At 45.4% G+C, this 26,244-nt stretch overlaps 2 protein-coding genes and 1 pseudogene across 4 annotated transcripts in view; 1 reads left to right on the forward strand and 2 right to left on the reverse strand.

Moving 5' to 3' along the window:
- ARHGAP31 (Rho GTPase activating protein 31) overlaps positions 1 to 17,202 on the forward strand; it is a 105,182-nt gene extending 87,980 nt beyond the window's left edge. Inside the window, exons 9-12 of the mRNA XM_036348825.1 lie at positions 5,287 to 5,349; positions 7,122 to 7,694; positions 8,402 to 8,661; positions 10,459 to 17,202. Of these exons, the coding sequence (XP_036204718.1) occupies positions 5,287 to 5,349; positions 7,122 to 7,694; positions 8,402 to 8,661; positions 10,459 to 12,891 (3,329 nt within the window). The 3' untranslated portion in view covers positions 12,892 to 17,202. The remainder of the gene's footprint in view (positions 1 to 5,286; positions 5,350 to 7,121; positions 7,695 to 8,401; positions 8,662 to 10,458) is intronic.
- Positions 17,203 to 19,312: 2,110 nt separating this feature from the next.
- LOC118677388 lies at positions 19,313 to 23,054 on the reverse strand (annotated as a pseudogene).
- A 1,844-nt stretch (positions 23,055 to 24,898) lies between these two features.
- Positions 24,899 to 26,244, reverse strand: part of TMEM39A (transmembrane protein 39A) — a 32,613-nt gene continuing 31,267 nt past the window's right edge. For all 3 annotated transcript variants that reach the window (XM_036349222.1, XM_036349221.1, XM_036349223.1), the window contains one exon: positions 24,899 to 25,378. In XM_036349222.1, coding sequence (XP_036205115.1) covers positions 25,145 to 25,378 — 234 coding nt within the window. In that variant the 3' untranslated portion in view covers positions 24,899 to 25,144. The remainder of the gene's footprint in view (positions 25,379 to 26,244) is intronic.

A 26,244-nucleotide genomic window follows, 5' to 3' on the forward strand; every position in this document is an offset into this window, starting at 1 on the left:
TTTTCTAGTCCAGGACCCCGTCCAGGAACCCACATTGCATTGAGCTGTCCTGCTCCTTAATCTCCTGACTGGCCCTGTATTTTGTCGAATAGACCTAAGTTCGGGTTTGCCTTATATTTTCTCATGGATAGAGGTTATGAAGGTTGTGCATATCTGTGTGTCAGATCAGGAGGCAGACAATGTCAATACACTATGGCTGGTGATGTTAACTTGATTAAGCGCTGTCTACAAGATTTTTGTCTCTATCAAGTTACGGTTTTATTCCTTTGCAATTAAGAAGTATCTTGTGGGAGATATTTTGAGATTTTGCAAATATCCTGTTTCTTATCATACTTCCATCCATGAATTTTAGCATCCATCAATGGATCTTGCCTACAACAGTTGTTACTGTGATGTTTGCCAAATGGTCATTTTCTATTTTTATTATTCCTCCTACATTTATTAGTAAACTCTAACATAAAGAAGATCTGTCCCTTCTCCCCCAGAGTCAAGGTCATGATTTTTAAATAGAGAGGGAAATTATATCTGAGTAGTGAATAGGAATTGATACAGGAATGAATCGAGGGACCCACTATGCAAAGGGGGATATAACCAATCCAGGTAAATATCATGTCAAAAAGGGAAGACCAAAGAAATTTGCCATAATGATGCTATAGATTAAAAGTATGATTTTTTTAAGATGGGGACAATAGTTATAAAAAACAAGTTGTAAAAGGTAAATGTACAAATGCAGTGAGCAAACCTTTATTGGATCCTAATTTAAAAAAAAAAAAAAAAAGACTACAAAAGATAATTTGGGGGATGAATACACTGAATATTAGAATTGTAAATTTTCATAGTATGCTAATGGTTCTTAGAAGACATGTGCTGAAGTTAAAGTATATAAGAAGAATGAAGTGTCACAATATTGAAATTCACTTTTGAATGATTCAGTAAAATATAGGTATATAAGGTAGATATAGATTTAGAAATCAATAAAGCAAGTGCATGATAAAATGTCAGCCATTGGTATCAACCAAGGGGTAGATTTAGAGCTCAACTTTTGTGAATGTTTGAAATTTTTAATAGTAAAGATTTTGGGGAAAATTAATGCCTCTAGGGAAAATAAGAGAGAATGTTTTTAAGGACTTTCTTTGATCCCAGTGATAACCGAATGCCAAGTATGATAAAGCACAGGTGTTTGAAATCTTCTCTTTTGTCTATTGGAGTAATGAGGATGTCACAGCGTATAGCAGCTACAGTGGTTAAGGTTGTAAAATAGTAGGTCCAACTCAGTTGGTTTATGCCAGTGGTTCTCAACCTTGGCTGCACATTAGAATCACCTGGAAATCTTTTTAAAATCCTGATTTCTGGGCCTCATCCTCCAGAAATTCTGTTTCTTTGTTATGGGGTGGGGCCACAACATTAGATTCTAATGTGCAGCCAAGGTTGAGAACCACTGGTTTATGCAATGAAGGAATCTATAGGGACACCCAGATGCAAGGAAGGTTTTAGGGGCAGCTCTGTCTCCATCTCCATGTTTTCCTCAGCCGTACCCTCTCCATCAGCTTCATTCCCGTACTGGCTTCCTTTGCTGCGACAAAGTGGCTATAGTAGTTCTGGGCTTTACCTTTGACTATCCCTGTCCAGAAGGAGAAAGAACATAATTTCTGGTTGCTTATTCTAAACAGGGACCCTGTTTTTCCAGGAACCTCCATCGTGTTCCCCCTATCTCAATCACATTCACTGGGTCACATGGATCGATCCCTATGGCCAAGGGAGTGCTCTGTGCTGATTAGCTTGGGCTTGGGTTCCTGAACCAGTGACTGGCTTGAGGAATGGGCTTACATTCAGATGCACCTAAGAAGGACAGGGCTCTGTGAGAAGGGGGAAGGGAAATGGATTCTGGGTAGGCATCTAAAATATGCAGGATATGGGGAAACGTGTCTTTCATAAACTACCCTGGAAAGATAGTCCAGGTAAAGAGGGCAGGTTGCCACAGGTATGGTAGATCAGATACAAAGCAAAAATTAGGATTCTCAAAGAATTTAAGGGGAAGAGTATCAGGCAAGAAATTCCTTATCTATTATAAGAGATTTGCTTACGCACATCAAAGAAAGAATTTCGGTTACAGAATCGGTGATACAATAAAAGAGGTTCACCAAATAATGAGAAGTTAAAAACAACAGAACAAAACAACAAGCAAAAAAATAAGTGCTTTGCCTGGATGTTGACTTAGGAAGATGTCCACCCCCATGTGGTTTCCAAAAGGAAGAAGTCCAAGGGGAGGTCAGTGGTGGTAAACTCACAGACGCACAGCATGTCGCTGGCCAGGGCTTCTCTGCTGGCTGCCCCTCCGAATCGCCCACGGGGTGGTTCATGCCCACAGCAGCTTTGCCTCAGGAGGTCTGTGGTGACATCAGAGCACTGGTCATTTCTAACAAGCTCCCAGGTGATATGCAGCCAGGGCTGAAAACTGCTGGATTAATATCTCATAAACAAACTAATCAGAGATAGATCATCAAACTGGCTGCATTTTGATAGGATGCAGGGATGAAATGAAAGAACCATCCGTGTTAACGCAAGTGGCTCTCTGTTACCTTGACTATTGCCTATGTGGCCACTTTTCATCAGAGAAATGTTGCTGGAACCCTAAACACTGAAGACAGGGGTGGGAGTGGGGGAGTTGATGATCATAATCCATCAGTGTGGTCTCCATACGTGGCATGTGGACTTGCTATCTGTTGAAATATGAACATGAAAAAAGTGAATCAGTGGAGAAATACATTTAAATACGGTTTTAATCTTTTCTATAACTAAAGAAAATTTAAAAATCGCTTCCTCATGAATAGCATTGGAAATTTGTTTTGATGGGGGGACAGCAGGTAAAGGGGTTTATACCCATATTTAGAGAATGGGAATAAAATAAGAATAAGATAAATTGGGGTATTGACAGAATGAAGATGCATAGAGGGGTATACTGGGATTTGTATATCATCACACAGAAGGACTCCAGGGAGCCCTCCAAAATGAACTCCTTTGAGTGGGGAAAATCCCAAAGTCCTGAGGATAATCTAAGCGGGAACTCAAGGACCTAAAGACTGCCAGGTCCCTGACAGAAAAACATAATCTAAATATAGCCATGAGCCCTAGCTGGTTTGGTTCAGTGGATAGAGCATTGGCCTATGGACTGAAAGATCCCAGGTTTGATTTCTGTCAGGGGCACATGTCTAGGTTGCGGGCTTGTTCCTCAGTGTGGGGCGTGCAGGAGGCAGCCGATCAATGATTCTCTCTCATCATTGATGTTTCTATCTCTCTCGCCCTCTCCCTTCCTCTCTGAAGTCAATAAAAAATATATAGAAATATAGCCATGGGCCAAGGAGCCCTGAGTGCTTAGTTTCCATCCAGAAAAGGGGCCAGGGAATCCTTGGTGACTGTTCCCAACAGCAGCTGCTGTGGCCACCAAGCCCCAAGGAGCTGCACCATCAGAAAGAGGGTCCAGAGGGAAAGGTGGACACTGATGGCCCTGCGACAGCAGTGTTCTCAGCCTCCAGGACACTCAGGGTCATGAGGTCACTGCCCCTCAGGCTGACCTGGGAAACAGTGGAAGTCCAGAAGTACAGCTCCCGAAACAAAGGGGAAAAGGTTGTTTCAGGATACACGAGCAAGGCTCACTGGCCAGGCAGTGTGAGGACAATCATCAGTTTGTAACTTGTGAAAATAACAGGTCTTCGAAGGATAAGAATTCTGACTTAGTGTGAGATGTGAGGAGGTTGAAGGCCATCTTGCCATCACCAAGGGTTTGAGTGAGGATAGCCGTGTCCTCCCCCAGCACATGGGCCTCAGGCAGAGAGAGGCCACAAGCCCGGGAGGCCAAGGGCTAATGCGGAACCTCCATAAGGAGCTGGCTTTGGAGCAAGGAGGAAAAGGGGGAATCTTTAAAAGAGGGGCAACGTCCAGTTTGGGTTAAGGCCAACTCTGAGTGCTTCTGGAACCATCCCCTAGTTTGCCTTTTATGGCTGAACCCTGGTCTATTCTGAATAACAACAACAATAACAGTAGCTACTTTGTATTGAGCATCTACCCAGCCGTGGGCAAACTACGGCCCGCTGGCTGGACCCGGCCCGTTTGAAATGAATAAAACTAAAGAAAAAAAAGACCGTACCCTTTTATGTAATGATGTTTACTTTGAATTTATATTAGTTCACACAAACACTCCATCCATGCTTTTGTTCTGGCCTCCGGTCCAGTTTAAGAACCCATTGTGGCCCTCGAGTCAGAAAGTTTGCCCACCCCTGATACCCTATTCTAGGTTAGTAGAACCTACTTATTTCATAGGCATTACTCATTTACTCCTCTCAGCAGCTCTATTTTTCCTCATTTTACATATGAGAAAACTGAAGGTTAGGAAAGGTAAGCTGCTTATCTGAAGTCACAGGCCCAAAGTGGCAGAGTTGGGATTCAAAGCCAGATCTGTCTGAATTCAAGTTTCTTTACACAAGTTCTGGGCTCCCATTCAGCTTCCAAACCGCCCTCTTTCCCCTGGAGCAAACTTGACCTACTAGTAGAAGGAACGACCTTCCAGATAATTCACCTCCCTGAAAAGAGATGGTATCTGTGAACGTGCCTAATCCTGAGCCGGGAATACGTTTTTACCTACTTAAGCCACACTCTTCCAAAAACCTGCTTAGGTGGCTTACAACGATGCACAGAGTCCACCAGGCACATAGGAGATGCTCATATTAAATGTTTGATTGGGTGTCATCTGCTCCAGCGTGAGGTTGGTGGGTGACATCTCAAAGAGCAGAGCTGCACCTGGGAGAAAGGTGACCAACCAGGTCCCCCGGGCCCTCTCACCTGTTGTACCAAATTCTTCTTCGGTGCTGAGAGATGAGGCTTTGGCCAAGACTCCTGCTCTCTGGCCTGCCACATAGGAAGGGCTGCCTGGAGCCATGTGGATTCTACCCCATAACTGAATCTTTGAATCCTTGATGTACAGCAACATTGGGCTTAGGACTCCTCATTTGCTGATAGCTAGTATTGGGCAAAGTTATAATTTACCTTTATCTGTATACTGTTAATAAAACTTTGATCTACAGATGCCTTGTCTTTATAAGGTTCATTCCAATCTGAAAGTAGGAACATCTAGGTGGAGTAGGGGATGTTTTCCAAAGGGGAATATTATAAATACTTGGAAAACTTTGCTAAAGAAACTTTTCTTGTGTGCTGACAGTGCGACCTATTGTTCTGAGCGCTTCCTTCTTACTATGCCTTCAACAAGGATATTTTTTTTTCTTTTGTCTCTAGTGGAAAAAGCTACTATCCGGCCAGCCAAAAGCATGGACTCGCTGTGCTCAGTGCCCGTGGAAGGTGAGGTTTGACAGTGGTGTTTGGAACTGGCGATTACAGCTGGGAGACTGGAGTTGCCACACCCGACTTGCCTTCATAAGCTGCTGGGCCTGCTTGTCTCCAGTCACGCGGTCATGCACAATCCCCCAGTCCCATCCCTCCCTGGCTTTTTCTGAACTCAAGGGGTTCACATAGCCCTTGCATTAACTCCCCCTCAAGGGCCATCCTCTTTCTCCAGCCTTCCTCTAACCACAGATGGAGACGACAGCTATTTTACATTCACACCTGAACCCTGTTAAAGGTCAACATCTGAAATCCAAGGCTTCTCCCGCAGGCATAGAAAAGAGCCAGGCACTGGTTTCTACCTCAGAATTTTGTGCCTCGGTACTTATGTAGTATGTGTCTTGAATTGGTGTGTTTCCATAGACATTAGCGTTCTCATTGTCAAGTCATGATTTTGAGTCGGTGGTTTCATTCATTTGTCAATAAACATTGATAGGCACCAGCCTGGCATGGCGCTGGTCATCCCTTTTTGGAGTAGATGTGTACACAGTTGCATGCAAGGTGACACCTACTATCAAAGCGACACCTCACCTCCTTGGTTCTTACAGCTGTAGCCGTCAGGGCTGACTTGCCTGCACCTCTCTCTCTGCTAAGCAGCCCGCAGCCCTGCCACAACGGCTTCCCTAGCAGAGGCGAAACTCCCCACATTTACCCCATGACTTTCCAACCCCTTTAATAGAAAACGTTTTGCTCTTTGATACGTGAAGCAATCTGAAATAATATAGAAAACCTTTAGAACAACTTTTAAAAATAATCCTCAACTTGTAAAATACTCAACGAACTCTTTTTAAACTGACTCAATACTTTCATTTCTCGCCTGTATAGTCATCCATTTGCTTTGGTCTTTGAAACCTCTTGAGGCAATTCATGCCCAGTTTTACAGAATTTAACATTTCAAAATCCAGGTCAGCACTTTCATGGGTGTTGGGCAGGTTATCGAACCCCTGGAGTCTCCATTTCCTCAGGTGTGAGAGAGAATTGCACTTCCCCACGGAGTGGTCCTGAGAATTTTAAACCAAAGGTTACACATCCAGCAGAGTGCTCGGGACCTGGCTGGGAATTACTCGCCAGATCCCAGGCAACTCACCTGTCATCTCCCAGCTTCTTTACTTCCCCGACAGGTTCTTTCTTTCTTTGTCTTCCTTCCTCAGCCTGTCAGAACTCACTCCTCAGGACTGGGCTTGGTGAGGTTGAGTGCATTTGCATTCCTAGTGTCTCATCCTCCCAATCAGCGGGAGGAAGCCCGGGAAAGGGAGAGAGGTCTAGCTGAGAACCGCATTTGTTTCCTTGCCTGGGAATCAAACCCCTGTCTGGGTCCACCTGCCAGAAGTTTCAAAGCAAAATAAGGTTCTGTTATTTTGCCCTCTTAGTCTCCTTCCTTTTGAGCAAACATCATTCTGTCCGCTCCCACCCGTCTTTTTATTTTCATGATCTACATGTGGTGCTTGGAGGGTGACTGCTCTGTTTAGCAATCTTGGCAGTGGCCTTCTTTTGGAAACGGCTCTCCCTGCGAAGTTGAAAACAGACACATGTAACATAGCAAGTGGCCCTGTCAGGGCCTCCTAACAGAGCAGGCGCATGAGAAGATGCTTCCTGTCTCGTCAGCCAGAGGTTCTGAGCCTGTCCTCCTCATCAGGATGCCATGCCCTCAGGAGGATGCTCTGCCTTTCCAGTAGGCAGTGCCTTCTCATACCGGCTGCTGACCGTGTGTTTGCCTGCTTTTTCACTAGGGAAAGAGACCAAAGGCAATTTCAATCGATCAGTCGCCACCGGTGGATTTTTTATTCCAGCCGCGAAAATGCACGCGACCAGCATCGGCAGCTCCTGTGACCTCACCAAGCAGGAGGGTGACTGGGGCCAGGAGGGGATGCCGGCAGGGGCCGAGGGGGGCTTTGACATGAGCAGTGACCGAAGCCAACTCCAGGGCGCTCAGGCCCGGCCCCCACCGGAGCAGCTGAAGGTGTTCCGGCCCATCGAGGATCCCGAGAGCGAGCAGGCAGCCCCGAAGATGCTGGGCATGTTCTACACCTCGAACGACAGCCCCAGCAAGTCCGTCTTCACCAGCAGCCTCTTCCAGATGGAGCCTTCACCCCGACACCAGCGCAAGGCGCTGAACATCTCAGAGCCCTTTGCCGTGTCCGTGCCGCTCCACGTGTCGGCTGTCATCAGCACCAACAGCACCCCGTGCCGGACACCCCCAAAGGAGCTGCAGTCTCTCTCCAGCCTGGAAGAGTTTTCTTTCCAGGGATTAGAGAGTGGAGGCTGTCCTGAAGAGAAGCCCCCAGGAGCCGAGACTTCTGCAGGTAACGCGGGCAGGGGAGGGCTCTCTTTCCACTGCTGGAGATTGAAAACCAGCCTCACATTTGCTTACACAGAGTTTGCAAGACAGTGCAGCAAAGTGGCTCAGACTGTGGGCGCCGAGCCAGACCATCTGTCAGGAAACTGTCAATCACAATCACAAACTATCTTTGTAGATAACAGATTTCTGTGACCTTAGGCTACAGACTTGACGTCTCAGGGTCTGAACTGACTTGTGTGTGAAGTGAAAGATGAGGTTACGCAGGGTGTCTCAGCCTCAGCACTAGTGACATTTGGCCTGGGTAATTCTTTTCTTGTGGGGGACTGTTTGCTACTTTGCAGGATTACTTAGCAGCATCCATGACTTCTACCCACTAGATGCCATGAACCACTCCCACCACCCAGTTATGACAACCAAAAATGTCTCCAGACATTGCCCAATGTCCCCTGGGAAGGGGAGAGGCACAGTGGCCTCCAGTTGAGAACCACTGGACAGAGGACCTCCCGTCTCTGACCGTCTGCAACTCTGGGATCTGAACACAGGACACGGCTAGGAGGGAAGGGTGGAGAGTGGGCGAGAGCAGTGAGCTGGGAGGATGCCCTCCACCCTTGGGAAGCAGGATTCGTCCAGGTCAGTGATTGTGCTGGGAACAGCCTCTCTTAAAATGAGCTGTCAGTCTCTTTCAACCCATAACTCGCATCCTCATTGCAGCTTCAGTGCCTAAGAAGGTGGCTCTGGAGGATGCCAAGCCAGAGCCAGGAGCAGCGAGGACAGTGGAATGCAGCAAAGGCCTTTCTCTGGAGCCAGGAGCCCAATTGGAGGAGAAGAAAACCTCAGAAATCCCCCTGAGCTGTCAACATTCCAGTGACTTGGAGAAGAGGCTGGATCCAGAGAAGGTGGTGGAGGAGGCACCAGAGGCTGGCCAGGAGGACCCCATGGCCAGAGCAGAAGTGGTGTTTCTCCATGAGATGGTAAGGTGAAACCTCTGTCGTCCAACCAGTAGTCCTCTTTTTCCCAAGGGCTCTTAGAAAAGCTTAGGTTTTTTTGTTTGTTTGTTTGTTTGTTTGTTTGTTTGTTTTTAAGAACCAGTGTTGGCCAAAGGGATTTTAGGAGACAACCTTTTAATCAGATCTTGGGATTTATTTTTGCAGGGATCCTATAACGGAATAACCATCCAGCTCAGGTTCCCTAGGAAAGACTCAGTGCTAAATATTTCTGACCGGAAGTCACCATAAACCAGTAATAGGCCCTGAGATTGTAATGACACTCAATCCCAGGAGCAGCACAAAATCTGCTTGTCACATCCTGGTCCCAAAGATGATGACCATTCATGGAGCCAGTTCTCTCCTTCCTGACATCCTGGGTAGATAGTGTCTATGTTTATAAAATCTTCTCTAATATTTCCAGAATCCATTCCTTCCTCCTGTTGCTTCTAGAGAAGTTAAAGCATGATGCCAGTGCTTACTAAACATCTTCCACTTTTTAAAAAATATTTCATTGATTTTTTACAAAGAGGAAGGGAGAGGGATAGAGAGTTCGAAACATCAATGAGAGAGAGATATCGATCAGCTGCCTCCTGCACAGCCCCTATTGGGGATGTGCCCGCAACCGAGGTACATGCCCTTGGCTGGAATCAAACCTGGGACCCTTCAGTCCGCAGGCTGAAGCTCTATCCACTGAGCTAAACCGGTCAGGGCATCTTCCACTTTTTAGAGGTGTAATTTTCCAAGGTTCCTTGGGTTGTCCTTGTGTAAGATGAAGGTATGAGGAGGTTTTCCATGGAGCAGTCCTGCATTTGGGAGGCTCTGTGACCTGGAGGAATGCGTCAAAGGGGATAGGCAGCCCTGGCCGGTGTTTCTAAGTGGTTAGAGCGCCAGCCTGCACACCGAAGGGTTGAGGGCTCAATTCCCAGCCAAGGGCACGTACCTGGGTTGCAGGTTTGTTCCCCAGCTCAGGGTCCATGTGGGAGGCAACCAATCAATGTGTCGCTCTCACATGAGTGTTTCTCTCTGTCTGTCCCTCTCCTTTCCACTCTCTCTAAAAACCAATGGGAAAAAATGTCCTTGGATGCGATATACTAGTATACATATAAATATATATATATATACTAGAGGCCCGATGCACAAAAATTCGTGCAAGAGTAGGCCTTCCTTCCCCCAGCTGCTGGCACTGGCTTCCCTCTGGCACCCGGGACCTGGACTTCCCTCCTCTGGCCGCCGGCAGGCACCCGGGACCCAGGCTGGCTTCCCCCCAGCCCTGGCTTCGTCAGGAAGGATGTCCGGAATGATGTCTAGAGGATGTCTAGTCTAATTAGTATATTACCCTTTTATTATTATAGATATATATGTGTGTATATATATATATATATATCTGTATATATAGATATATATAGATAGATACATAGATATATAGATATATAGATATAAGATATATAGATATATAGATATAAGATATATAGATATATATATAGATATATAGATATATAGATATATAGATATATAGATATATAGATATAGAGAGAGAGAAAGAGTTCTGATCTGAGGTTGGTTGAACCCATAGATGCATAGGTGCAGAACCCTAGATATGGAGGGCCAACTGTATGCTATGGCACATGGTAAGCACTGAATAAACATCCAGTGATTATTAGTGCTGTGTCCTTTATTCGCTGAGGTGACCAGCCTGGCTCTGGTCCAGTCCCTGGCAGACAGTGAGGATGACAGCCCTGAGAGTCCTTGGTTCTAAATAAGCAGTTTCTTGATGTTTTTCAGGATGAAGATGATCTGACCAGCACCCTGATCTGGCCTGAGATTCAACAGGAGCTAAAAATCATTGAATCTGAGGAGGAGCTGCCCTCGTTGCCACCACCTGCTCTGAAGGTCAGCCCAACTCAGCCCATCCTTGAGTCAAATCCAAGGCCTTTTGCTCCCCCAGAGCCTCCTGGGAGCTTGCCTTGTGTCTCTACCCCAGCTCCAGTCTCTGCCCCTCTGGAGGAGTGGGCTAGGGATCCAGCCAAACAGAGCACAGAGGAGGCTCCCACAGCAGCCAATAGAGAGAAGCCAGAGGCAATCAGCAGCCTCCACAGATCTGAGACTGAGAAGGCTCCGCGCCCAGACCCCACCAGCCTGGCTCCTCTGGAAATCATTCCATTGGACACGGCTTCTCCACAAGCAAGGGTGGAGGTGGGAGGCCCGGGGAACCTGTCTCCTCTGATCCCACCTGCTCCACCCCCTCCAACGCCTCTGGAGGAGGCACCTCGAGTCCAGCTACAGAAGGACGGCCCTGAGAGGGAAGACTCACCAAAGAATTCGAGGACAAGTCCACACATAGACCAGCCGAAGTCCAAAGGCAGTCCTGCGATCCCCAGTCTTTGTCAGGGAGACAAGGCCTCTCCCGGACAAAGTGAGAAGCTGAAGTCAAAGAATGCTGCTCCCGATGGAAAAGGCGCTGGTTTTCCAAGCCCAACAAGGGAGGTTGAGCTCTCCCCACCCAGAGAGGGGGATGCAGCCCATTCAACACAGGAGCCCTCGGACGGCGATGACGATGACACCGGGACAGACGTGGCCCAGCACGGCCTAGAGATGGTGGAGCCCTGGGAGGAGCCCCAGTGGGTGACGAGTCCCCTTCACTCCCCCACCCTGAAAAACGGGCAAGAGGCCCAGGTGCAGGGCCTTCAGTGCCACCGGCTGGAGAAGAGGCTTTCCCACAGACCTAGCCTTCGTCAGAGCCATTCCCTAGACAGCAAACCCACGGCTGAGAGCCAGTGGACTCTCAAGGGCCCCTCCTCCATCAGCTGTGCTAATCTTGAAGCCGAGAGGAACCCCGACCCGCTGCAGCCCCCAGCACCGAGGAGAGAGGTTACTGGATGGGATGAGAAAGCCCTGAGGTCCTTCAGAGAGTTCTCTGGCCTGAAAGGGATAGAGGCTCTTCCCAGTCAGAAGAGACCAGGTGGTTTGCAGCCCAAACCAGCAGAAACCAGCCCTGTCAGCCTAGCAGAGGGAAAGGAACAGGGGACACACGTGGGGCACAGCAGCCCTCAGACTGAGCAAGGTAGCGTGCCCACACCAGAGAGCAGCAAGGAGAGCTCACCTCGCGTGCAGGACAGCACCCCGCATGAAGAGCATCCCCCAAAGTTACAGCTGAAGAGCACCGAGTGTGGGCCCCCAAAAGGGAAAAATAGGCCTTCTTCCCTGAACTTGGATTCTGCCATTCCCATCACTGACCTCTTCCGGTTTGAAAATGTGGCCTCATTTGGTTCACCTGGAATGCAGCTCTCTGAGCCAGAAGACCCAAAGGTCACATGGATGACCTCATCTCACTGTAAAATAGACCCCTGGAGGGTTGACTCCCAGGACTCTCAGGACCTGGACATGGTTGCTCATGCCCTGACAGGCCGCCGTAACTCGGCTCCCGTCAGTGTGTCGGCTGTGAGAACCTCCTTCATGGTCAAAATGTGCCAGGCCAGGGCAGTCCCCGTCATCCCTCCCAAGCTTCAGTACACAGAGATCCCACAGCCCCTGCCCTCTCAGAGCCCAGCGGAAGGTGGGGCTCAGCCTCCGGAGAAGAGCCCAGAAGAACCTAGATCCACTGATGTGACCTCCGGGAAACCTGCCAAAGGTGATTCTCCCTCCTCCTCGGAAAGCCCCAAGGAAGAGAAGCCAAAGCAAGACACAGGAGCCAAGGAGGCCTTGCCCATGGATGCCACTGCATCCCGCACATGTGAAGGCGCCAGCCTTTCTCCAGATCCAGGTTCGGCTAACCTGCTGTCCACCCAGGATGCAGTAGTGCAATGCAGGAAGCGCACATCAGAGACAGAGCCATCTGGGGACAACCTTCTTTCTTCAAAAATAGAGCGACCATCAGGGGGTTCTAAGCCTTTCCATAGGTCAAGGCCAGGAAGACCCCAGAGCCTAATCTTATTCAGCCCTCCTTTCCCCATCATGGACCATCCTCCTTCTTCCACAGTGTCAGATTCCAAGGTCCTGCTGTCCCCTATCCGGAGTCCCACCCAGACAGTTTCCCCCGGCCTTCTTTGTGGGGAACTGGCAGAAAACACATGGGTCACACCAGAAGGGGTCACGCTTAGGAATAAAATGACTATTCCTAAGAATGGCCAGAGACTAGAGACCTCAACCAGCTGTTTTTACCAGCCCCAGCGGAGATCTGTGATTCTGGATGGAAGAAGTGGGAGGCAGATAGAATGACTTCGCTTCACCTGCTGGTGTCTGAAAAAAACGCATGATTCATTGGGAACTTATTACAGGCCAACTTATCTTTGGTCCAGACACAGGTTACCCAAGGCTAGGCTTGTTTGGGCCTCTTCTTCTCTTCCTTCAGCCTTCTGGCCATTTATTAATTAGTCCATTTGTCAAAGGAAAGGTCAAGGGAAGGACCAAGAGATGAAAGTTAGATAAGTCTGCATGAGAAGGTGGGAAAGGTCAGATAAGGGAGAGGATGCAATGCTTGCCCCCAGTGAGATCCGGGGCTGGTCTGTGAGTTGCGTTACTCCCCCATTGCCATTATCTATTCCTGTGGCGAGCTGGATGTGACAATGACTTGTGAAAGAAAGAGAGATCCTTTGTGTTGAAAAATGTTGCTACTGAGGTTTGAAGGCCTCCTCTTTACTTTGTGCTTTTTAATGCAGTGTGAGAGTGTACTCTCCAGAATAGAGCAGATTTGGAAAAGCAAACTAACGTACACTTAGATCTCCCAGTGGGTGAACTTGCTCATGCTCTTTCCCCGGAATTCCTGCTGCCCTGCCCAAGATGGCTCCGTGTGCCAGCATAGAAAATCAGCACCCATACTCAAGAGCCACCTCTGAGACAGACACAATCTAAGAAGACTTTCAGGCCATGGCTTTTTATTAATTTGGGACTCCAACTGCCACTACCCTGACCTCTGATTTATAAACCCAATAGCTGGGCAGGATTGCTTCCATTCCAATACCACAGTCTAAAAACAGGATGTCACCTTGGAGAAAAGCCTCCCAGCATAGACAGAACTGCATTCCAAACAGTATGTGTTTAACTGGTGGGGCATTCGCAGAAAACACCCCTAGCTCAGCTACCTCTCCTTCCACACTAGGCTGGGACAGGAGTGCAGGACAAGGTAAGGAGGAGCCCGAGCAGGGTAGCCCTACCCCTCGATGGCAGCTGCCCTTCTGAAATGTATTTCATTTTAGCCAGTGGGTGCCTTCCTTCCTCCCTCTCCCTTCATTGCTCAAGAGCAGATTTGAGGCGCCCTCCCACAATCCCCCTCATCCACCACCCACCCTAGACACGCAAACTTGCCCTTCTCCTGTCTATATAAAAGCAGAAGCAATAAACCAACCTGATTTTGTCAGTTATTTAGAACTTCAAATAGTTCTTTCCTTTTCAGCTGGAGAGAGGAAGAACTAATATAACCTGCTGGCAGATTTTTGGTGCTCCCCCGAAAAGGGCTTCATAGGAGCCCTTCTCAAGGCAAAACCCATCAAGGTATCAACACTTTCAAACCTTCTAAGACAACTATCTTGTTTGAGAATCGAGAAATATAGACCTACTTTTAGCCCTATGTACCTCCTCTCAGGTTCATGTCTGGCTGAGCTCTGTCCAGAAGCACAGCCATTGCAGAAATTTCTCTAAGGGCCAGCAATACCTCTGGGCAGACCTCACACCCAAGGCTGGTGCTGGGCTGGGTAGGAGATGAACTCAAGTTACCTCCTCCAGTGAGGACTTGGAAGCTGGTGCCCGACAACAGATACATATTCCTCTCTCCTTTCTTCCCTGGTAAGCCTTACAGTTTGGAAACCTTGTCCTATACCTTCTAAGCCGGTGTCTATAGCAGGGACAGGCCAGCTGATGGCTTCTGCTTTCCGAGGCACTGAGATGAGTGAGCAGGGGGAGCAGTCAATAGGTCTTTGATCAGGGTCTTTGCATTTTCAGTAGATGAGCAAGACGTCGGACCAGCAGGCAATGAGATGTCAACCCCTGAGAGAAGTCCTAGGGTACAGCATTTTGCCCCCTAGGGAAGCAAGGTGAAGAAATATAGTGGTGACAGATGAGAAAGGCCATGCTCAGGAGATTTGAAAAGTACATTCCTGCCTTATCAGAGAATGTGGGCGGGCAGGCTTCATAGCAACCTCAGTGCACCGTGGTTTCCACGCCTCGTTAAAGGCTATTAGAATTCCAGTTAGAATTCGAGAGAGGGGAGGAACTGCACTTTGCTTCTCCAGCAGAACTCTGAGCCAAGTGATGAAATATTGAAACTATTTTGTATTTTAATTTGTGTTTGTAACATGTAGGAGCTCTGTTTTTACTTGGACACAGGCTGAGAAGCCACTATTTACACATTAGCAAGTGAGTTCAATTTGTAGCACCCACGTTGCTTTATTGAACGGCTGCCATGTTCTCAAGACTGACATCTTTCGTTGGTAGCATCGTCTTCAGGAGCCGTGGTGAGCATCTGGATGTCATCCTGAGACACAGTGACAACTGTCTGGAGATATTTCCTACTATGGGCTTCCCTCCCCAGTCACCCAGAAGGCCTCAGGAGCCGACTCACTTCTCAGGGTCCCGCCGCTGCAGTGTGGGCATCTCTTTTGACTAACACCCAGCCTGTCAACTGTCATAACCTTCCTGTGGCCTGGGCGAGCCTGGCGCTGAGGAAATGCCATTCCAATGCAACGAAAACATATTTTACTCCTGGAATTGTTCCTCAAAATGCCCTGAATTACCTATCTGGTCACCCACTCGGGACTGAAAGCTAAACCCCCTGAGAATGGCTGGCTGGGAATCAGATCCCATCCAGGGGAGGGGCAGGGGAGGGGCTGCTGTGCTTAAGGGGACCTACAGAGTGCGCCAGAAAGGGCTGCAGGACCAGTTCTCAAAGGGCTGTTTCAATGATCAGTCCCCTAAATGGGCGTGGCTGATTTTAAATGTCAAATTTGAAGTGTTTTCTTTCAGTGTTAATGGTTGCTTTAAGAAGGTAATAGCCTATATTTATTTGCAAAATGGCCTTCCCAGGCCAACTTTTTTTTTTTTTTTCCAAAAGGGAATTGGTTTTTATTCTCTGCTTCACATGGAATATGAAGAGACCTGACCAAGAACCCCATTAAGATAGTGTTAGCCTAAAATTCAAGATATTGATTATGTAAAAATTCTGGATTCTGGGGAAATAAAAAAATGTAAACATCATTCCCAACATTTATCAAGAGCTTTAGAACTCTTAAATCCTTGAAGAGCCTAATGAAAAAGAGGAGAGTGATGGTAGCAAATGAAACAGCCTATAAACAACCAAGAGCAAAATTTAAAGCCGTTAAGTTACCAAATGAAAGAGTAAGGGGGGAAATGTAGCAACTAGCATCTTTTAATAAGATTGTTAATAGTGTTCAAGTCACCTACTGACTGTCATCAAATTAAACGCAATTGCAAACCCAATTGAAAGCACTAGGGAAGACACTTAGGCACTGAGATTTTTGCTTTGATCATTTAAGAAAAATAGAGAGTAGTAACTATGAATAAATAGTTCTGAGATTTTGTGTGGTCTTAGCTGGTTTGGGTTGTGAAGTCCTGTTGGTGCAAGGTAATACCAGTGTTCCATTCTCCTTGAGAGTGGTTTAGGAACTTCCATCGTCACAGAATGGGTTAACTCCTGTCGATGATGAAGTGAGAGGTCCAAGATAAACTGTTCCTTTCGTGTCTAATGTTTAGCACATGATGATCACATTTGACTAAAATTGGGTGGGACAGTCATTTGTCTATACAGGCTGTGGGTTCCTGCCTGAAGAGGTACTGGGGAACATGATTCATTTATCTGGGATTGGAATAGGAGAGGTTCAGGGTCGGTCCAATTCCCACCAGGATTGATTAGAACTAGATTCTGCCTGTCCTATCTGATGACAGTATGAATCTTGGGGCTACATGTTGCCAGGAGTATGATTTTAGGTACTTCCAGCAGGAAGATCAGCTCAAAATGTGGAATAACAAAGAACATGTACTTTTTCAATACCTTTTCTAGCAAAGTCAGGCCAGAAGAGGGAGCTAGCACGAGGAAAGGAGATTGTAGAAGAGTAATTGCCTGGGATCAGTGTCAGTCCAGAAAGGATAAAATTGGGGAACAACCAAAGATTGATGGGCACACAGTAGATCATTTAGTAGCCTGGAGGTTCATGAGCAAATAAATGCAAGGATCACTTCTCTATGAGGCTGGAGGAGGATGTAACTAAATAAAAGAAATTCATGACATAAATAGCCATGCATTTTACTGGATGAATCACAATGCTTTGCAATAACTTAATGCCATAGTACTTCCTGGCGTCTAATTCTGCAAGGTAAAGCACTTTTTCAAAGAAGTTTATTAGAAAGCAACATGATTTCAGCCTGTTTGTTGAGCTTGACGAATATGATTCCAAAGACATAATCAAAATGTTTTTCTATTAAAAAATATATTAAACCTATCCATAGAGACATTTATGTGTAATTAAAAAAGATTGTTATGCTTTACAAATGTACTCTAATAAATGATATAAAATGCAATACCTATGATGGCACTATGAAATGGAGGAGGACATGGGGTCATCAAAATCGATGCTAGGAAAGGGGCATTATGTGCATCAGGCTCATTATTCTAGTTTGTTCTGTTTGATGTCATTTTTTATTACTTTAAAGTATGGTTTCACAGCAAAGTCCTGATGATTATATTTTATTTCAAAGAGGAAGAGAGAAACGTCAGTGATGAGAATCATTGATTGGCTGCCTCCTGCACACCCCACACTGGGGCTCAAGCCCACAACCCGGGCATGTGCCCTGACCGGGAAGCGAACCATAACCTCCTGGTCGACGCTCAACCACTGAGCCACGCCGGGTAAGCCTGATGACTTTCTTTAGTAAATTTTCTTGTTTTACCTCTTAATAATTGTCAACATTTGCAACTTCACTCTCTTATAGTTGCAATCACACATGTCACCCAAGATACCCAGCATAAGTCAATGGCTATTGTAATTGCAAAGTGAGAAGAAAAGAAAAGCTATTGCTTCTCAAAACTCCACAGCTTAAGAAGTTTGGATCCACCTACACCAAAGTGAACTCAATTTTTCTATCACCTGAGTCAGTCAAGGGGGACTAGTCTTTCATTTGAATGATTATTTTAATGATGCTCTAGGGGTTAAAAAAGCAAAAGTTTGTTATCTTGGCATAGATTATCACAAAAAAAGGGGAGGGGGGTACTCAATATGTCAAAATGAGACCTTTAGGAAAACAGTTATGCAACCCAGGCTCACAAGCCGGTGATATTTGCAGTGAAAGATGTCACAGTCAAGGGGATAAAAATAATAGCATTTTGGTAACAATATTCCATTTAGATCATCACACTTCCTAGGCCTGCTCCTGTCAGCCCTCGCTACTGCCCTAAATGCCTTTCTCTTCTAGACACTCCCTGGTCCCCCTCCTGCTTCCCTCTCCTGCAACCCCTCCCTCCCACCCCAACTGGCCTCCCAGTTGCCCTCACTCCTCATCTTTCCCAGTTGTTCTGGAGCCCTTCTCTCCTTACAGCCTCTTCTCTGAAGGTTGCCTCCACTTCCTGGACTTTAGTAAAACTTGACACTCCCCTGAGGACCCTTTTTTTTTAAGTGAACATATCAAGACTTTATCCTATCTAATAATAGACAAACATGGTAATTGACCATACCTCCGCTACACTTCCCATTGGCTAATCAGCAGGATATGCAAATTAACTGCCAACAAAGCTGGTGGCCGGCAGCCACGCAGCTGAAGCGAACATGAGACTTGCTTGCTCCAGTGATGGAGGAAGCCAAGGTTCCCCACCTGCCGCGGCCCAGCTCTGAGCTCCGGAAGCAACAATGTTTCAATTATAGAAGCTAAACAAACCCCAGATACCTGCTTTCAGCCAGCCATGGCCTCAGAGCTGAAGCCGGGCCTCAGAGCTGGAGCCGGCTCTCAGCTTCAGTGACAGCTATAGAAGGTAAATAAATCCCAGAATAAAAAATAAAATTTAAAAAAAAGGCTGGGAGCTTCAGTCGCCTGCCAGCCTGAAAACAGCCCTCAGCCCCTCACCCAGACTGGCCAGGCACCCCAGTGGGGACCCCCACCCTGAAGGGGGTGTGACCATCTGCAAACAGCCATCAGCCCGTCATCCAGGCTGGCCAGACACCCAAGCGGGACTCCCACCCTGATCTGGGACACCCTTCAGGGCAAACCAGCCAGCCCCCACCCGTGCATCAGGCCTCTATTCTATATAGTAAAAGGGTAATATGCAAACTGACCCTAACAGCAGAAAGACTGGGAATGACTGGTCACTATGACACACACTGACCACCAGGGGGCAGACGCTTAATGCAGGAGCTGCCCTCTGGTGGTCAGTGCGCTCTCACAGGGGGGAGCTCTGCTCAGCCACAAGCCAGGCTGCCAGCTGCCAGTACAGCGGTGGTGGTGGGAGCCTCTCCTGCCTCCTCAGCAGCGCTAAGGATGTCCAACTGCAGCTTAGGTTTGCTCCCCACTGGCAAGTGGACATCACCTGAGGGCTGCCGGGCTGCCAGAGGGATGTCTGATTGCCAGCTTAGGCCCAATCCCCCGGGGAGCAGGCCTAAGCCAGCAAGTGGTCATTCCCCGAGGGGGTCCCAGACTGCGAGAGGGCACAGGCCGGGCTGAGGGACCCCCACCCCCAAGTGCACAAATTTTTGTGCACTGGGCCTCTAGTTGTCATATAATAAAACAAAATATGAAGCTTAGAACTGGGTCACTTGACCTTTTCTCTTCTTCTCCCAGTTCAAAATGCTTGCATCTCTTCATAGCCAGCGTTCTCTTAGATCTGCAGGTAGGCTCAACGCATTCAATCCTCAGCACAATCTTCTTTGTAGTTTTAGCCTTTTTTTGGAAAAATGGCTTAGTCTGCCCACCGTAGCCACTCTGCCTCCTGTCATAACGCCGCTTCCCCTGCACATACAGAGAAGCCTTGCCCTTCTTGTACTGTTATTTGTGGAGTTGATGCTTGCCACACTCCTTACAGAAAGTTCGGCGGGTTTTAGGAACGTTCACCATGTTTGTGAGTGTTGCCGGCAGGGAAAAGTGGAGGACCCTTCTTTACCTGAAGAAAAAGGTTGCACATTTTTCCCAGGTTACATAGACTACAAAGAGCTGAGATGTTCTCATTTCCCACTTCTGTATCATTGCGTCTTTCCATCTCATACAAAAATCTGTCCACCAAAATGTATGGCCTCCAGCTATTATTAACGTTTACCATTCTTTGTGGCCATGATGTAGTCAATGTCCCAGATTTCCAAGGGTTAGGCACCAGGCTTCCTGTTTCCTCTCTGCCTCATCCCACACCATTCCGGATGACTTCAATGTTGCTGAGGAAAACCCACCCGTCACCTTTGCCACAATTGCTAACAGCTTTTACTTCTACTCATTTTTGGCCATTTCTTCCACAGTTACACATCAGGTCATTTTACAACCCAGAACGCTATGGTCCTATCCTCATATTCCATTCTCAGGACCTTTCTTATCCTTGCTCCTTTTTTCCCTCCTACTTGCTCAAGATTAGTAATGCCTGGCTCACCCCTACTCTTTCTGACAGACAATAACCCCACCAAACTGCCTTCCCTAGCCTTTTGAGACCCCAAGGTGCATCATCTCAACTATGCTCACCAGCACCATTAACTCCCTGGACTAAGCCTTTAGCCATGCCTACTTGGCAAACCTCCAAACTAGAATAGGACCCTTACCATCTATCTCCTCTACTCTTTTACTGTGTCTTTTAGACCAGAGTTCATAAAACTATGGAAGGAGAGCCTTTGGAAATTTATGATTCACCACCTCACCAGTGGCCTCGTTCCCAAAACTCACAAAGGCTACTCCACTATTCCAATCCTCTCCCACATGGTCCCCTCACCCCCAAATTGATAACTGCTTCTTACTTCACCGTAGGTTTAAACTATCAGATGTTTCTTTCCCCTCCGCAGCCATTTCCCTTATCCATATGCGTATGCCTAAGTTCCCTTCTAGCTCAGAGGAGGTGCTATTCCTCTTCCCAAGGGCTCTAAAGAACCTTCTTTCCAAGTCATCACTTCATCCCCATTCTCTGCTTTGGACCAAATGCTGCCTGACCTCCACTCCCTTTGCTCCATTAAAATTTCTCTTACTGAAGTAACCGATGATCTAATAGCCAAATCCAAGTCAGTTTTCTAGTATATTTGATACTGATCATTCCTTTTCTTGAAATTCTAGTTCACCTCTTGGACTTTCATTTTCTTACTCTTGTTCATTAGAAAGTTTCCTCTTCTTGTTATTCACCAGAATTCTGCCCTTCCTTCTCTTTTCATCCACATATTTTCCCTACATCAGCTTCTACATGCCCGTGGCTTTTTCCATCACCCACAGTGGTGGCACCCCACCTTCCACTTTCTCTTGCATGAATTTTTTTAAATGGTTGGTTAACTGGTCTCTGCTGTGAGTCTCCATTTGACAGCCCTCCATTTTCCAAACCTATCCTACATATCGCTGCCAAAGTTGTCTAACAGAGGATAAGTGGTTCTCTTCAAAATCTCCTTCAGACTATCTTAAACCAGACTTACGGGGTCCACTGAGAGTTTTCTGACTCAGTAGGTTTGGGGTAGGGCTCAAAATTTTCCATTTCTAACAAGTTCCCGGTTAGATGATGCCAATGCTGCTGGTCGGTAACTCTTTCAGAACCCCTGACCTGAGAATCCGCTGGGTTATAATTTCTCAGCCTAAAATCTTTCATTAGCTGTTTTCCGCCTATGAAAAGTTCCAGACCTATCTGCTTAAAAATTACCTGTGTGTGCACCACATTGCCAGCAATGGGATGTGTCAAGACAGCAGATGTCAAGAGTTAAACTAATATTTTTCTCTAAAGTACACCTGAAATGAAAAATCTTTAGTATATACCATTTGTAAACAAAATTGCACTTGATTTTACTTTTTAAAATGATCTTAATTACACTGTAACAGTTTCTTTCTCTCCCTTGCTCTTTTTTAATTATTGGTAAAACCAGAATTTTGTTCTACATAGAAAGTTCATGGCGTTTTTTAATGTAAGAAATTTTAACAAAATTTTTTAAAAATTACGTGTGAAAGGTGTGTATTATTGGGCTTCACCCTCAAGATGTTGCCTTAGAAAGTCTGATGCCGTATCCAAGGATCACCCCTTTGAGAACCTGCAATCTACAAACCCCTTAATGTGGAATTCAAGTCCTCTATTCCTTGCCTACCTCTCCAGCATTATTGAACCCGTTATTTAAAAACCAAGTGCAAACTCATGCCTCGACTTTTTGTATATCCTGTTCTCACTGCATGAACCCCACCTTCCTCACCCATGTGGCAATCATCTAGTCCTCCCCCAAAATGCACCATGTTACTGCTGCAAAAAAGCCTTCCAAAGAGGTTGCTCACCCTCTTCTGCCTCTCTTCTGTATCTTGCATATATTTCCTTTACTGAACACCTTTGTGTTACAATTATTGATTTGTTTGCCTTCTATTAGTTAAACTCTTAACATCACTCTCTCTGGCACCCAGTGTCTGGCATAGATACTCTGTAAACAGAAATGGGTGGTGAGGTGGTGGTGATTGATAGGGAGCGGAGGGAAGGACGCTTAGGGAATACAATATGGAACCAGAGTAAACAGAATATTGAGGAACATTTCCACCATGCTCATGCCTTGAACGACCCACCTCTGACACATTTACCCACCTTAAGCCACCCAGATAACTAAAACTGGTCAAGCATCTTTTCCTTTCCCTGTATCCCAAGTTCACCCAATTGATCCTTTTTTCCCCACACACCATTTACTTTCCCAACATAGAAACAATTACCTAAAAAAGGGGGGCCTTCTTTAATGGGCATGTACCTCCTCTTATCACTAAGCAAGATGGTATCCTTTCTTTCACATGATCTGTAAATCATAGGTCACACAGGTAACTGGTAATTTTTCTCTCCCCATCAGAATGTGATACCTACAAAGGACAGCTGAAATGAGCCGGAGCATGATGAACTGAAGGGTTTCTCTCCCTGATGCTGTCGTATCTGAAAGAGGAGAGCACTTTTGCAATCCCACTGACCACAGTTTTTCTTTCTTACATTCTTTCATTTAGTCAACCTGGCATCTGGTTCTCCTGTGCTGCTCCTTTAGGATATGGCCAAGACAGGTCAAACTAGAAGGGGGAATGCTGTCAGCTTACAAGACTAGTCTATGATCTCTAATCCGTTCATCTGGGCTACTTTTCAATGAAAGAGCCAACTTGGGACTGTTTTGATGAGGCATCCTTATGTGCAAGCTACCCATTCTGCTTTTAGCTGTCAAGTAATCTCATCAAAATGTTTGTCAAAAGAAGCTTATCTTCAAGATTCTAAGGAAAGATGACAGCTTTCCCACCCTCTCCCACCCCAAGAACCACCATAGTTAGGCTGAACCATTTCACATAAAAATACAATACACTGGTTATCTTACTATTTCCCCAATATGCCAAAATTGTTCCCACCTCAGGGCACTGCCCTTGCTGTTACTATAACATGGAATTCTCCCCAAAGCTACTTACATGGCTCAGTCTTGCTTCTGGTCTTTGCTCAAAAATCATCTGAGATGCCTTCTAGCAATGCTATTCATTATACTTCCTATTTTCTTGCCCTGATTTATCTTCTCTTGACCACACTACTACCATTAGACATTATAAATTTATTTATGGCACCATTTACATCCGTACCCTCTAACCCCCATATTGTAAACTATGAGGGTAGGGTTTTGCAGTTCTTATTCACAAGACTATGTCCTCCAATGCCTAATATAGTGCCTAGTGGTCAATAAAGATTTTTTTGTTTTGTTTTCTTGTTAATCCTCACCTAAGGATATTTTTCCCATTGCTTTTCAGAGAGAGTGGAAGGGAGGGGGAGAGACAGAGACAGAAAAACATCAATGTGAGAGAGAGACATCGATTGGTTGCCTCCTGCTCACCCAGGATCGAGCCTGCAACCTAGATACGTGCCCTTGGCTGGAATCGAACCTGGGACCCTTCAGTCCACGAGCCAACACTCTATCCACTGAACCAAATCAGCAAAGGCAATACATATTTTTTGGAATGGCCCAATAGACTCAGACTGAATGCCAAATAGTTTTACTTTAAAAAAAAAAAAAGTATATGAGGCAAAATATTTAAGGCAAAAATTATTAATTTAAACATAGCAGTCACCGTGGGTAGCTGTATACACACCTACTACTCACAATGCTGCCTTTGCTAAAAACCTGCTGGGAATTCTGCAAGAATTGTTTTCAGAGCCAGTTGATGAATTACATGATTGATCTTCTTACTTCATATTGTGTTTCACCAGCTTCACAAAGTAAAAAAGCCAACCAAGAACAGAAACATAAGAATATACTGAGGCTCTCAGACAAGGCCTCAGAAGTTTGGATGACTGGTGACATCAATTGACTAAGTATATTACATCTCAAGAACATGGACTGAAAAGGGTTAATGCTCACAAACATGAATGTTCCGGGTGTGAAATTAAACACACACATTTTGGGCACAGACCAAATTATTAGAGGACAAAGAAGTAATTTCTTAGAACTTACTTCCACTCATAACTTCAAACATGCCGCCATGCATGGGCTGCTGCTAAACTGTGTCTATGACTATTTAGCAGAGGACTCGCCCATTCTCCCAGGTACCTAGTGTTTTCAACCTGCCCACACTCCAGCCCACATGGCACGTGCACTCATCTTCTCCCACTGATCTGGCCAGTCTTAAAGACTTTCTGTCTAAAAAAGTACTATTTCAAATAGCTAAAGCCAAAAAGATAATCTTTAGAGGCAAAAGAAATAAAAGAACAGGGAAGACGACAGCAATATCCTGAGATTTAGGACAGTAGCTTATTCAAAAGTATATTTAAATGGTATAGGGCAGAAGAGATCACTGAGTTTCTATCTCAGAAATGCTTCCTCCCAGTAGGCAACAAAGAGAATCCCACTCAGGACTATGTACAACCTACTCTTTCCCCCGCACATTCTAATTCTATTAGCCAACTGAAGAAAGAATGGGTGTCGGCAGGCAACTCCACTGATCCCCCTTTCTGTAGCAATAAGGCCGACTGAGGACAAAACATAACTAGAAGGACTGAAAGAAAAGTGAACACTGCAAAGTATGATGTCAAGAGATATATGACATGTGTTCATAAATGAATGAGTTATTCTGAAGCCATACAAACAAATCAATTTCTTTACTGGAGAGGCACACCTCTCAGATGTATATTATTCAAATGTACTAACACATGAAAGATCACATCACCTTGTTTATGGATACATTTAATATCCCTTACCCTTCCCACTTTCGAAACATAATAGTATACAAAATATAAAATATCTTAAATATTTATAAAAATCGCAAGAAAAAAAATAGAACGTATGAAAAATATTTTTATCTGAGTTCTCCCTCATTGTTGAGAGGCAGCTTAGTTTGCCTTCAGTTCATAACTGTTGAGTGGATAGGAGTATGCCCTGCCTAATACGATTCTGTCCCGGAGAAGCTTAAATAAAACATAGTAGTTGCAGAAGAGGATGAGAGCCATGGAAAGCGTGTGGTTCCACTTCTCCGACCGCAGTAAGGAATACAGCTGGTAGAAGACGACACTGCCCTCAATGAGGATAAGCAGATTCAACAGCCTTAATGGACGATGAAACAGGAACTGTAAGGAAATTTAAAAAGAAAATGTTATTTCATCGAGACAGACTATAACTGTTCTCACTTTTCCTAAAATAATCTTATATTTATAGGTTCCTCTATGCCATAAAAATGGATCTGCTTACTAAGTGTCAACCAGGCTATTTCTTATGGTTAGAGACCCAAACCTTTTCCCTTTTGCTCAAAACTTATTGATGAAATAAATTTTATATTTCAATACCCCTGAGATACAAAGAGAAATTATACCTAAAAGAACTCTGCCTCTGAAGATTTTTCTTAGATTATATTTTAGGTATATATTTTGAGATAACCAAAAGTATATTTACCTAAGATAAGAGTTAGATAAAGGACCAAATGGAAAATATTTTAGACTTAGCAAGTCAAGAGGCAAAAACTGAGGATATTATGTAGGTACTTGTATAACCATTTAAGACATAACCATTTAAAATTCAATGTGAGTTTGTGGGCTAGTCCAAGACAAATTGAAATATCAATACAATAATTTATTAATTTATCTTTAAGATTATTTTTACCCACCATGGTCACTGACTCAAATCCTCTACACCACTTATTTTTAGTGTTTTGTTTTGTTTTGTTTTTCTGGATATCAAGAAGAATGCAGAAACACAGGACAATGAGGAAGAAAGGAAAAATTAGTCATAAATAGAGTTTGGCTAAAAACAGGGCTCAATGTTTTCACTTCAACCAAATTCTTCACTCTAAGAGACTAAATCCTGGTTTACTTATAAAAATGCATTAATGAATAGAAACACAGAAGTTACAGGTAGCAAACTGCTATATGGTAGTATATCACATCTAAAAGAACTAATTTAGATCTCAAATCTGAGAATCAAGCCAAATTATCATGAT

Source organism: Myotis myotis, unplaced genomic scaffold, assembly GCF_014108235.1.
Source record: "Myotis myotis isolate mMyoMyo1 unplaced genomic scaffold, mMyoMyo1.p scaffold_m19_p_2, whole genome shotgun sequence".
In the NCBI taxonomy this organism is placed as follows: Eukaryota; Metazoa; Chordata; class Mammalia; order Chiroptera; family Vespertilionidae; genus Myotis; species Myotis myotis.